The 13,130-nt window shown below is 41.5% G+C and overlaps 1 protein-coding gene across 2 annotated transcripts in view; it reads right to left on the bottom strand.

Moving 5' to 3' along the window:
• Positions 1-13,130, bottom strand: part of lt (vacuolar protein sorting-associated protein light) — a 188,939-nt gene that overhangs the window by 146,392 nt on the left and 29,417 nt on the right. For both annotated transcript variants that reach the window (XM_065441321.2, XM_065441319.1), the window contains exons 3-5: positions 9,997-10,092; positions 3,709-3,792; positions 1,247-1,321 (exon numbers count right to left, since the gene is read on the bottom strand). In XM_065441321.2, the coding sequence (XP_065297393.1) occupies positions 1,247-1,321; positions 3,709-3,792; positions 9,997-10,092 (255 nt within the window). The remainder of the gene's footprint in view (positions 1-1,246; positions 1,322-3,708; positions 3,793-9,996; positions 10,093-13,130) is intronic.

The raw sequence follows: 13,130 nt of genomic DNA, 5'->3' as shown, positions 1-13,130 counted from the left end.
TACAGGAATTGAGGAGGTCCATAGTCAATGCATCTTGTTTACAAGAACTGAGCACTTGCACATTAATTCAACTTACCCACTATTGCTGTGTAAAATTTTTGTATTACAGTAAAATGTGCACATTAAACAGAAATGTTACCTTGGCCATTCTCAAACAAATACACGGGGAAAGAGAAGCATTTTTGTTTAGTGTGGTGAAAGACAGCAACAGCATCTACAGATGCAGCACAACTGTCCAATAAGAGAGCACAAGGTGTTAGCAGAAAAATAAGAAGCGAAAGCCACAAGCGAGCTGGCAGCTGCCACCGTGGTGGCCGACAGAACGAGCACATTGAGGTCTGAGGAGCCAGTCCCAAGAGGGCTACCCGGATATACTGCTGCACAGCCTCAAGACGGCTCACACTTCGTAAGGCAGCCCATGTCAGTGGCCTATAGTGCCAAGGTGTGGCCCATGTGATGTTCCTGGCTGGTTTCTGCACTTCTTGTAGTTTTTGCTGTGCCGGATGTCCCTAAGCCACCGCTTAAGCGGTTTCTCATCAAGTTACTTCTACTGCTGGCCAGCTTGCTCTACATGTCATCTCTGCCGCAGACATTGTGCTTTGGTTGTCAACAGATACTATCGAGTGTGAGTGCGAACCAAGCTTTGCAGTAAGGTGCGTTACCAGGGCTTAGCATTTTAGAGTGTAATCTGTTTTAGTGAGCCATGATGTTACATGTATAATGGTACTGCTAATTATATGTCTTACCTGTTATACCTGTCCTACTACCCTCTTTGATCCTTACTTCACCACACATCAACAAACGTGCTGGTCCAAGTTATTCCTTCTACGGTTCACCCTTTTAGAATAAATATGCATTGCCCTTGCAGAAGAAAATTTAAAGCCTAGCAACAGGTGAAAGTTTGTTTTATTTGCAGCTTGGAAACATATATGTGCATCAAGCAACTGTCTCCATCTTGACATACGAAACTGCGTCAAGAAAACACAACGATAGTAAATGTAGGAAATTAGGGCAGTGGGACAAGTGCCAACAGTCCAATTATTATTGCATTGTACATTGCACTAACAAAAATGAAATTTCTTGTCCTTTTGTTTAAATGCTACGGCTTCTTATGTGAAGACATATGACCAACTAGCCTGATCTATTGTTTTAGTGCTTTTGAGCAGGCACACAATAGTGCATCATTGTACCCTTCAGGTGTCATTGTGAAGTGGTAGTCGTCACTGGTTGTCTATGCAGAACGCACCTTGCCGTCACGTGAGCAGCTGGCCAAGTGGTCGCCCTGTTCATCGATGCTCAGTTGGAGCACCGTGTCTGTGTGCTGAAGACAATGCAACAATCAGCGGATGAATAACAAGAACTTCAAAAATAAAGTGTTGGTTGGACTCTCTGTCTTGAAGCAAAAACAGCTGACAAAAATAGAGTGCTTGACTCTTGTCATTACTGTCACAAGGGAATCAAAATCGCCATGCAGTGACATCCCAAAAGCTAGCTGCAGACACAAAACTTTACTTGTTGCATTAGGCTTGTTGCACTACGTGAATTTGTTTCTGCTCTGTAATTACTTGTTACACGCATTTTTCACACATGGACTAAATTATTGAGGTAGCATGCTTCGTACAACAAAATATAAAGTAAAATGATATGCGTCAACGTCCAACATTTAAGGTTTCACGTTCTTCGAAAGCAGGGTGGATATCATTGGTACTCAACTTTTACTGCCACTAATATGTGGGGCTTGGGCAACATACGCCAAAACAAGGATTGAACTATCCGGCATATGACTCAGAGGAAGCACTCGCTTGGGCCTACCGTAACTCCAATTGCCCTATTAAAATACATGAAAAACACCAAAATGTTTTTATCAGACAACTGGTGGACCGCATTTAATAAAATTTGTTGCATTTGAGAGAGAACACTGAATTCTAGAAACTGTAAGAAGCAATATTTTGATTTAGGACCACATAGCTTTTTGCAAATACTGCTGAGAATCGGTAAGCTTAATAAAAGTAGCTGCGTAATATTTACAAAGCTGGAGCTTTCAGATATTGCAGTTCTGTAAACTGTAACTGTTAAAGACTCCCAAGAGAACAAATTTGATGTACGAGTTTACAGCTAACGTGAAATTGTTCCAATGCTTATCGGTGTTTTGCAAAAGTTATCACAAATTAGTCATGCTATTTGAGAGCAGCATATAATACATCCTGGTTATATGCTTCAAGTTTTTAATAGGCATACTTTACAGAATTTTGACATACTATCATTATTTATTCCCGAGTTACAGAGTTGAAAACATGGTAATTTAGTTTTTTTTTTTCAATACTAAAATATTTGACAGCCTAAATAAAGAATTAGCTTCCTACAATTATTAGCTCTTAACTTTGACTTTTAAATGCAACAAACCTCATCAAGTTTGGTGCATTGGTTGCCGAGAAAAAAAACGATTTCTTTGTTCCCTTGCATTAAATAGGAATTCCCGCGCTAAAGCTTCCCCTTGAATGTGTTAGCACTTGGATCAAAGAGAAGTTGGAGAGGAACACCGAGCCAGTTCAGACTAGCACAATGTTCCCTCAAAGCAATGCTCATACATATATGGTGAACAAAAGAAACTCATTATTCACAGAAGACATGAAGGCAGAACATTAATCTTTTGAATTTCACGCTCCACCCCTGGCATGCCTCACTTTTTTCCAGGACATTTCATTCAAACTAGGTCACAAGAGAAACCCACTAGAGGTTTAACCTACATAAAAAATATGTTATAGGTCACTGAATTCTGGGACACTGGAAACAGATGCACACAGCAGCACTGGTGGTGCCATATTGAGAATGTGATGTCAACTGGAGCACAGACAACTATAATTGCAACGGACATACATGTTCTACCTATTAGCAGGCAAAAAGTCATCCGCACAAAAGTTGTCAGCATATACTCAATCTCTTTCCCCTTTCTGCGAGAACAACGAAACAACAACAACCTTTCTCAGGCATTGTGGTTGAAGAAAGTGTCAGAAGATGTCGCTACAAGCGGTGCACTAACGTGCACTGCACATGGCAATTGAAACAGTAGTAACAATATCTGTTGAAAAGTGTGGCTGTCGGTTGTCGTGTGAAGGCTACAATAAAAAGACAGCTTCAGCTACAGCTGAGTGTAAGCCGCGTCTTGATTTGAAGCCGCACACTAAGCCCTCACTAACTTTGCAGTAATGGGTTGACCATATGGAAGAAAATGAATGTCAAAGTTGCCTTTTTCAAATTTCACACCAAATCCCCAGTGCCAGTTCACCAGTGTGACGTCACAGATTTCAAAGTAGTTTTTTGAATTTGGGCGTCAATACTGTGTGTCTTGTCTTTCGCTCTTTTAGAATACAACGCAACCTATCTTGACCAATAAGAATTTCACTAGGCCCGAGTGGGCACCACACAAAATTTATGAGGAGTTGATGTGGGAGCTTTAAGGCAGCATTTCCACTTGTTTTTAGCTTTTGCATCTTTTCTGGATCAAGCCTCTCCTCCAGGTAAGAGCGGCTTTTTCAGAATTATAGAATGATAATTTACTAATATGGCTCAAATTATTTTACTCCTAAGTTTCCTTTGAATTTCTATTTAGACTGCACAGAAAATATGTAACCATGCCAGCAGGCAAAGCACAATTAATGTTAGCAGGTCATGTGAGAACACAACAAGTGATGGACAATGGGCACTTACCAGCTGGAGCTCTTTGTTGCGAATATTGTTGCCCTGGTGGTCCAGGATGTACACCACACCAGAGTGCATGCCGAGTGCTATAAACTGAAAATTTAACAATGCCAATCTTTTACACCGATGCAGCCAAGATTTAAGGATGGATCTGGCAGTTTGTCTTTGCAAAGCATTCACAAATGACCCTAAATGTCAGATATGAAAGTTATTGGAGCTAGTGTCAGACTAAACACAAGCAAAACCCTTCGAAATTTCGAGTTACTAACCACCCATATTCGCAACCAATTATGCAAAAACCTGTTCTTTCTTAGTGTCTTTTCAGTTGTTGCCTTTTGTTGCTTTGTACATGACCATTCCTTCGATGCTTGTATTATTGTTTTGCCCCCCCCCCCCCATGTAATACCGCAACATGGGGCCCTTAAGGGAATAATAAATGATGATGATGATGAAATGCTTGTGCTAAGGTGTACCTGTATCATCAAGCGGTTGCAACAGAACTGCACCCCTATTCACTCCGACATTTCTAGTCAACATAAATGGTTCTTGTTATTTCATATTTTCAGATACAAGTTATGAATTGACTACCCCCCCGTCATATATACTTCAAATCTTCAGAAAATTTGCTATCCAAATGAACAACTGAAAAGATATCATTTTTTGAATGCTGTAATTACATATTTTGCCGGCAATTGGGGTTAGTTATCAGAATTGAAATTTAGAAACACCTTACCATTGGTTTAAAAAAACAATGACAAAAAATTTTCGTGGTAAGGACAGCAGTCACAATTTTCGCAGCAGCTGTGAAAAACAACTTGCATCAATTAGCCTGGCTTTTCTATGACCATTATGAGCTCATCTTTGTTCCCTTTGAAGATGTCTTGATTTTTGTTCTAGGCATGATGTACTTCTATGTTTTATCTACACAGCAGGCCAGTGTAGGTCAGTTTTACAAGAATATTTACACAGCCACGCATACAGACAAATGTAGGGTTTTACATGCCAAAACCATGATGTGACTATTAGGCATACAGCCACGCCAAGGAAACATCGTCTGCAGTAGCACCCCCATTATCAGCCTAGTACATATGTCTCTCCAAAGGGCTCTCTAGGCTATCTCCAATTATCTCTGCTTTGCACCAGCTGTCACAACTCTAGGCCTTCCCATTTCCAAATTTGATCATACCACCTAACCCACCACCATCCTTGCCCCAACAAAATTTCTATTCCCTGTTATTATACCACATACTACTGTTAATTAGACTTCAGTTAATTCAGCTTTCGGTTAATTAGATTCCAACCGAAGGTCCCGGCCAGCACCCATACATTTCTATGGGCCCAAACTTCCATTATTTCTATCTCAAAATTAGCCTTCGCCGTATAATCCGAACTTGACTTAGCTTCGCCGCAGTACAGCCGCGTTATGCGGCCAAGCATATATATTTATTGCAGTGAAGTATATCAAGAATAGAAAGGGGCCACTGTCACGGTCATAGCATACGTTTTGAAACCACGGCGCCTTTCCCCACTTGCTATCATCATCATCAGCTTGGTTACGCCCACTGCAGGGCAAAGGCCTCTCCCATACTTCTCCAACAACCCCGGTCATGTACCTATTGTGGCCGTCCCTGCAAACTTCTTAATCTCATCCGCCCACCTAACTCTCTGCCGCCCCCTGCTACGCTTCCCTTCCCTTGGGATCCAGTCCGTAACCCTTAATGACCATCGGTTATCTTCCCTCCTCATTACATGTCCTGCCCATGCCCATTTCTTTTTCTTGATTTCAACTAAGATGTCATTAACTTGCGTTTGTTCCCTCACCCAATCTGCTCTTTTCTTATCCCTTAACGTTACACCTATCATTCTTCTTTCCATAGCTCGTTGCGTCGTCCTCAATTTGAGTAGAACCCTTTTCGTAAGCCTCCAGGTTTCTGCCCCGTAGGTGAGTACTGGTAAGACACAGCTATTATATACTTTTCTCTTGAGGGATAATGGCAACCTGCTGTTCATGATTTGGGAATGCCTGCCAAACGCACCCCAGCCCATTCTTATTCTTCCGATTATTTCCGTCTCATGATCCGGATCCGCCGTCACTACCTGCCCTAAGTAGATGTATTCCCTTACGACTTCCAGTGCCTCGCTGCCTATTGTAAATTGCTGTTCTCTTCCGAGGCTGTTAAACACTACTTTAGTTTTCTGTAGATTAATTTTTAGACCAACTCTTCTGCTTTGCCTCTCCAGGTCAGTGAGCATGCATTGCAATGGGTCCCCTGAGTTACTAAGCAAGGCAATATCATCAGCGAATCGCAAGTTACTAAGGTATTCTCCATTAACTTTTATCCCCAATTCTTCCCAATCCAGGTCTCTGAATACCTCCTGTGAGCACGCTGTGAATAGCATTGGAGAAATCGTATCTCCCTGCCTGACGCCTTTCTTTATTGGGATTTTGTTGCTTGCTTTATGGAGGACTACGGTGGCTGTGGAGCCGCTATAGATATCTTTCAGTATCTTTACCTACGGCTCGTCTGCACCCTGATTCCGTAATGCTTCCATGACTGCTGAGGTTTCGACAGAATCAAACGCTTTCTTTTGGTATGCTTCACTGCATAACATGGCTGTACTGCGGCAAAGCTAAATTTAAAGGCAAATACTGCCAAGTTACTTAACGGCGTGTATCGGCATTTTTTGTCTTTTGTTTAATTTGACTCACTGGATAGCTCGACCAGTTTTGTTGATCCCGTCACGAACAACTTAACGGAAGTCTACAGTACTCTAATAGGCTATGACCTGGGTTACGGATAACACGTCCTTTTCAAGTTGACTTTTTCTATTGCCCCCCTAACTGCTGATTACGAGATAACTCGCCATCGCAATGAGCACCCTCTGACGCTGATGACAAGTTAACTCGTCGTGAATTTTCGGCAATTTTTGCACATGTTTACGCGTTCAGTTTTTTGTAATTATGACAAGATAATATTACACAATGACTTTCACCAGTCTCTCTCTCTCTTCTTTTTTTACTTGTAAAAATGCTTTCAGAACGTGTCAAGGCAGTTAACGAGTTAATACCAAATGGAATATCAGGTACACGCATCTGCTCTCCAATCCTCTGCTCTCTAATCCTGCTGTCTTCGTGCCTCACAGTGCTACGACTATCATTTTTTATGGCATATCACCTTGAATACAGAGTTTGTCCGCAAAGCAATGAGGCTGGGTCTCGTAAAATGAATTTATTGATCCGATTGTCACATATTATTAGAATTCTTCAAAATAGCATCCTTGGATGTTGATACACTGCTGCCTGTGCGATTCCCACACTGCAAAGCCTCTCTGGAAGTCAGCTGCCATAACCTCTTTCAGAGACTCTGTGACATTGGGCACTGGAGAAGTTGGATGGCGGGAACATTATTGAAACAATGGCCCTTTAGCCTTTCCTGAGCTTTGGGAATGGGAAAAATTCTGCCGGGCTCACATCAGGGCTCTACGATGGCTGTGGCAGGCTACAACCCTTATCCAGGCCAGGCAGGCAGTCACAACGAAGGTGGTGTAGGCTGGAGCATTGTTGTGGTGGAGCTTCCAGCGATTGGCAATCTCCAATCATTTCCGTTCGACAGCTCTGTGATGGCACTGAAGGACTTCTTAGTATAACACGTCGTTGATGGTTAATCTCAGAGGTATAAATTCTTTGTGGACCACTCCACTCTTGTCAAAAAAGACAATGAACATTGTCTTTACCTCGGACTTCGACATTCTTGCTTTCTTGGTTCAGGGGGAGTTCGTGGTGTGCCACTTCGAACTTTGGGGCTTGGTTTTGGGGTTGTACTGGAATGCCCATGATTCGCCGCCTGTTATTACACTATCTAAAAAGTCCCATTCCCTTTCTATCTGCACCAACATCTCACGGGAAACGTCAACTCGTCTTTGTTTTTGTTCATGATTCAACACTTTTGGCACCAACTCGAACAAACCTTCTGCATGTTCAAATTTTCAGAAATAATTTTGTGAATTGTTGTTTTGCACATGCTGAGGTCTTCCAACGAAAAATGTGATGCTCAAACAACGGTCGTAGTACGGGATATTTTTTACTTTTGCCACATTTTCATCCAAACCGCTCATTGAAGTGCATCCAGACCACTCCATGTCTTTAATGGTCTTCCCTCTGTTCTTGAACTCACTGAATCACTGAAAAACCTGGGATCTTGACAGGGCATCCTCTTTGTGAACCTCCTTAACTAAGGCAAGCATTTCAGAAGCAGTTTTCCCCAGGTCAAATCAAAATTTAATCGTATACTGTTGCTCCAGCAAAACCTCCATTTTTGTCATTTTCTGCCGTGACATAAACTCGAAAACAGCTTGTGCCACTTCAGGTCCTCACTGAGTCAAAGCTTGGATGCGAGTGCCGCCCGGTGCATTACTTAGCTTCGAACCCCCACCACAAATCCCACCTCGGGGGAGCACGCTACTGGCGAATGCAGCGCTGTGCAACAGGCAGTCTCATTACTTTACAGACAAACCCTGCATAATTAAAAAAAGATTATGGACTGCAAGTTTTCACAGCAATGGAGAAGCTGCCATATGAGCGAGATCACTGAGCGATTAGGTTAAACGGACAACATGGTGTGCATGTCAGTACATGACTGAAAGGATAGCATAACATGCCATACCTGTGGAATGATTGCAAGTTGGGCAAGTCAGAATTGATTCACTATAAATGATGTGCAAAAGAACCAGGACACAAGCAAAGAATGACAATGAGACAGTGCAGCATCCTTGTCATTCCTTCTTGTGTCTTCATTCTTTTGCACATCATTCATAATGATGCCATACCTGTGTAATTAATCATGACGTCTGCAATGGGACTCTTAAGTCATGTGCCACTGCTTCCAAAAATTATGCACTTCTTCTGCAATTCCTTTCCATGTCACTAAACCCCAATTTTCATCGTTACTTAAAGGTATAGTGACAACAAATTTCTGCAAAAATGAAATTTTTGCATGCACATTCAGCTGTGTGCTTTATTTCCCTGTACTGCTCTTACTCTTCATATATTGCAAACATCTGGTGTTCCCAATTACTTACCGAGTTATTCCCTTTTCCATTATCACCACTGCTGTGTTGCCAACAATGTGTCAATTCTTATGTTGTTAATACTCATAGCAAGTTCCTCTGACACTCTTGCAACTCTGGGACCTCGTCCAGTACTAATACTGAATGAAAGAATGGATGAATTCTCTCGCACGTCCGATGTCTTTTCCCTATGAGGAAAATTTCACACAAAGTGGCAACACTGACTGCAGGACACCCACCCCTGACTGCAGGACACCCACCCCTGCATGCAGGGGAGTAACATTCAGCTCCAGAACTCATGTCAGCGCTGCTCTTTGTCACAATTATATGTAATGCACTACTACTACTACTACTACTACTACTACTACTACTACTACTACTACTAATATTATTAATAATAAAAATCCTGCCACTGGGAGATGTCTTGTAAATTGTGTTGTTATTTAAATAAATGATGAATAATTAAAGGCAGTTTAACACTGCAGCCTGTGTAAGCAAGCAGTTGCTGTACTTGGCAACCAATAAACACTTAATTAAAAAAATGAGCAGAAAGGTAAAAAAGAAAGTTGCCAAGTGAATCAAACAGGTGACCATTACTGATAAGTCAAGATTGCAGTGGCAAGTACCCCTTCAGGAAGAGCCTGTACACATTCACCAGGTCATTGTCTTTTTTGTCCTTGATGTATGTGTACCTCCCTTCGCATTGCCTTAGACATTGTACTGTCTTGAAACTTGTCACTCAAGTAAGGAAGGTTTTTAAAGAATTGCATTCATGCATGTGCCTTCATATGAAAGAGCCAACAGGTCCATTAGGCCTTACAAAGTTCGTATACGTCCTGGCTGCTTCACTCAGACGTACTAAGTGGGGGAAGGTAAGGAGAAACTCTTTCTTAGTCCCTTTCCAAACTACTGGTTTATACTCTGCAAGTTGTTTTCTTAGCCTCCGCACCTGTTGACCTTGGCTGTTTCCACATGTGGTGCATGATCACAGTATGCTCACTGCTCCAGAAAAGCAGGGGCACGTCCTCTCTGTGCCACTGTGAATTGTAAGCGAACAATTTTTTAAAGTTCATAGGAAGAAAAATTAGGTGTATCATGCAATTTTTGTGTGCAGGTACTTCTGCTTTATTGTGACGTTTTCATTGAATATAGTAGGGATTGTATAGGCTTCTGCACAAGCATCAAAAAGTGCTGTGCGGCTATTTAAAGGATTCCGAGCCTTGTCCTCACCTTAGGGTGCACAGCAATACAGCTGGCCGCACCACTGCGCAGGATTTCGGGCATGTCGTTGAGAATGCGCTCATAGCGCAGCTTTGGCTCCATTTCCTGCAAGAAAACGGGAATAAAAAGTACTGCACTGCGTACCTAATATGGCCACTTTCTTGGCATTCTCCCCATGATCTCAAGGACAAACATCCACACAACACTATTCACATGTCCTCAATAGCTATTGTGTTTGTTTACTCTTCCATGAGGCTAACAAAAGTGGCAGAAATTTTGAAAGTTTGAAACAAAGGGCAGGCATTCAAGTGGAATCATGGGCACCCAGTTGCATGTAGACGAATAATGTTCAGTTTGTATGTTGGTGACCGTATTGTGCAGCGACTAAGTGACATTAGCATGTTCCAAGTGCTGAGGGCCCCTGAAAACGTCCCTGGAACAATTTTTGTTGTGTTGAAAACAATCGCTTAGACACACAAGGTATCCCTCATAGAAAGCTTTCTCAGAAAAATTTAATGGCAGCATGCTATACTGCAAGAGAGACAACTGAGTCATCCCAAGCTGTGGTAGTCCCTCTCCACTCACATTCTTTGTGACCACGGCTAATGTCCCACCACAATGGGCAGGATGTCGTCCAATGATGTGAGTGTTGTCTACATCTGCTTAGTGTGAGCCAAGTGTACTTTCTTATCCCTTTCCAAGAAGCTCATTTTTGTTGCTGCGGTGATGCTGATCACAGCAGGAACAACATTGAAACAAATCTGTTGTAAATTTTACCTTGTGCTCTTTTTTACTCCATGACATAGTCAAGTACGACAGATTCATTCACTTGTACATTTGTATAGCTATGACAGCAGGAAGTTCTGTTCGAATTGTAAAACACGGTTATCTGTTTGGTTCCATGGCGTCGGATGCAAGGCACAAGTTCACAAACTTGTTGCTGACCTAGCTGATTTGCGACTTTAAAAAAAAAAGTTTTTATGGGTATTATAGCACCTGTATATATCATTTGTGTTTTTCACTTAATCCTCATCTGCTTAGCGCCATAACTTTTGCTTTTAACACATGTTCCAAGCCCGTTGTAAATTTTACTAAATACTTTTTAACAGTGGCATCAATTCCAGCTACAGTACTTCAACAAGCAATTAACCTTATGCAACATACCTACCTCTTCCACAAAGAACATTGCATCAATTAATTACAGCTGGAAATGTTCTATTTGGAGCAGATGTAATCAAGGGTATCACGTGTGCCTGAACTTTAGCATGTATTTTGTGGATAAGAAGTTCTAAAGGGAGTACAAAGGTTCGTTAAGCCTCTCAGCTGGCTTTTTCAATCATCTTGAAACCATTGACAATCACCTCTCAAACTGGAACAAAATTGTTGGATGTCTATTTGCCTTATCAGCACAAGTTCTATTAATGGTGATCGAAAAAAAATTCATAACCATCTACGAGGCAACTACTGCATTCAATTGCCAGTGTAATGCATTGTATTTGGCATGTCCAGTTAAGAGATTCACTGAGAAAGGTCTGATAGCATTTATAAATGTACCGGCTTCCTTTTCAACCTAAAGAACACTAAAAACTTTTCCATCATGAACATTACATACTACAAGCTCAAATTCGAGGCCATAAATGGTGCTACGAGTTAATGTGTACTTACGGCAATGAATTGAAATGAATTAGTACTTTGCTAACAAAATGTGTATTGAGTTGACTTGCCATGACTAACACAATGATGAAATAATATAGTGGCATAGGGAAACACACGAAACATATAATCATAAAACATACATATACATAGAATGTATTTGAAGAAAGCTATGGCTAAAGCTACATCTGCCAACTCTCCAACTTCTTTAGGTGGTTAGGTGGACCCGGCAGTGTTATTATGAAAGTATGTTTCACGTAGTAGTTCTGAGGAAACCCGCAAGGTGGAGAGAAGTAATGAATAAAGGGAAAATCAGACATCCACCCGTTCGTAGCAATTGCTGCAAAGGAAACCCATACGGGTTCCTCGAAAGAAAAGCCTCATAGTTGAAGAAAAATTCGTCCTGGCCCGGGACTATGAGGCTTTTCTTTCGAGGAACCCGTATGGGTTTCCTTTGTAGCAATTGCTACGAATGGGTGGATATCTGATTTTTCCTTTATTCGAAAGTATGTTTCATGTATTTCATTTCTTTTCAACTTCTATACAGGTATGTTAGACAGATCGGGCACTATTGTTATGGAAGTATGTCTGACGTACATAGTTTGTTTTTGCATGTTTCATGTTAAGATACGTTGGGCATAACCATGCCGAACAGCGAAATACATGCTTTCCTTGTGTCAGCAGTCATTTCGCATGTGTTGCGGCATGCCTGAGTAAGAGCAGCGCTGCTCAGGTTAGCATGTTCATCATTGCTACAACAACTGCCACATTGGCTTTCAGAGTGTTGATGTGCGCTTTCATAGCGAGGAAACAAAAACGCATTGCAGTCGGTGCCCCTGGACACAATACAAAAATGTGTGCTTCTCGCTAATAGACCAATGATGCAATTATGACCGACAACCGATCCACGAAAAGTGATTGGCGTAAATGCGTCTTCGTTGCACTAATTTGCAAGTGCAAAGGTGTGAAAGTCGCAATTGCGACTTACAAATGAACAAAAAATGTTAACTAACCTAAGCCAATAACCAAAACTCTTCTCTAAACAGTTAGCTCCGCTGACTGCTCTTCGAGTTGGTTTCAGTTTTCGTTCACCAACAGGGGCAAGTGACCCTTATCGTACTGTTTGCCTCGTCACTCAAACCAGTTGTTTCTTGATTCTTTTTCAATAGACTGCTTTAATCATACTGCTATGCAGACCACTAATATAAACTTAAATTGGCAGCATAAGTTACAGCATCGTACTAGATGTCATAGTTCTACACACATATAAAGGCATTTTCGGCCATCCCCATTTGCACACACTTGTACTTTGGTGCTGTTTTGTCTACTTAAAGTAGTGAAGGCTGTAGATAAGGTTAAGCACAAACGTGATCAAGAATACATGTGCACTAGCTCATTTAGGTGGTAATCAGTGCCAATGCTGTTGTGGGCTTGCTTTTCTAACGATACATGCAGTGGCTGTGCTTAATACATTATATCTCTGTACATAT

The sequence above is a fragment of the Dermacentor albipictus genome, chromosome 1, assembly GCF_038994185.2.
Source record: "Dermacentor albipictus isolate Rhodes 1998 colony chromosome 1, USDA_Dalb.pri_finalv2, whole genome shotgun sequence".
Lineage (NCBI taxonomy): Eukaryota > Metazoa > Arthropoda > Arachnida > Ixodida > Ixodidae > Dermacentor > Dermacentor albipictus.
The sequence above is the reverse complement of the archived record's forward strand: the minus strand, read 5'-3'. Positions and strand labels throughout refer to the sequence as shown.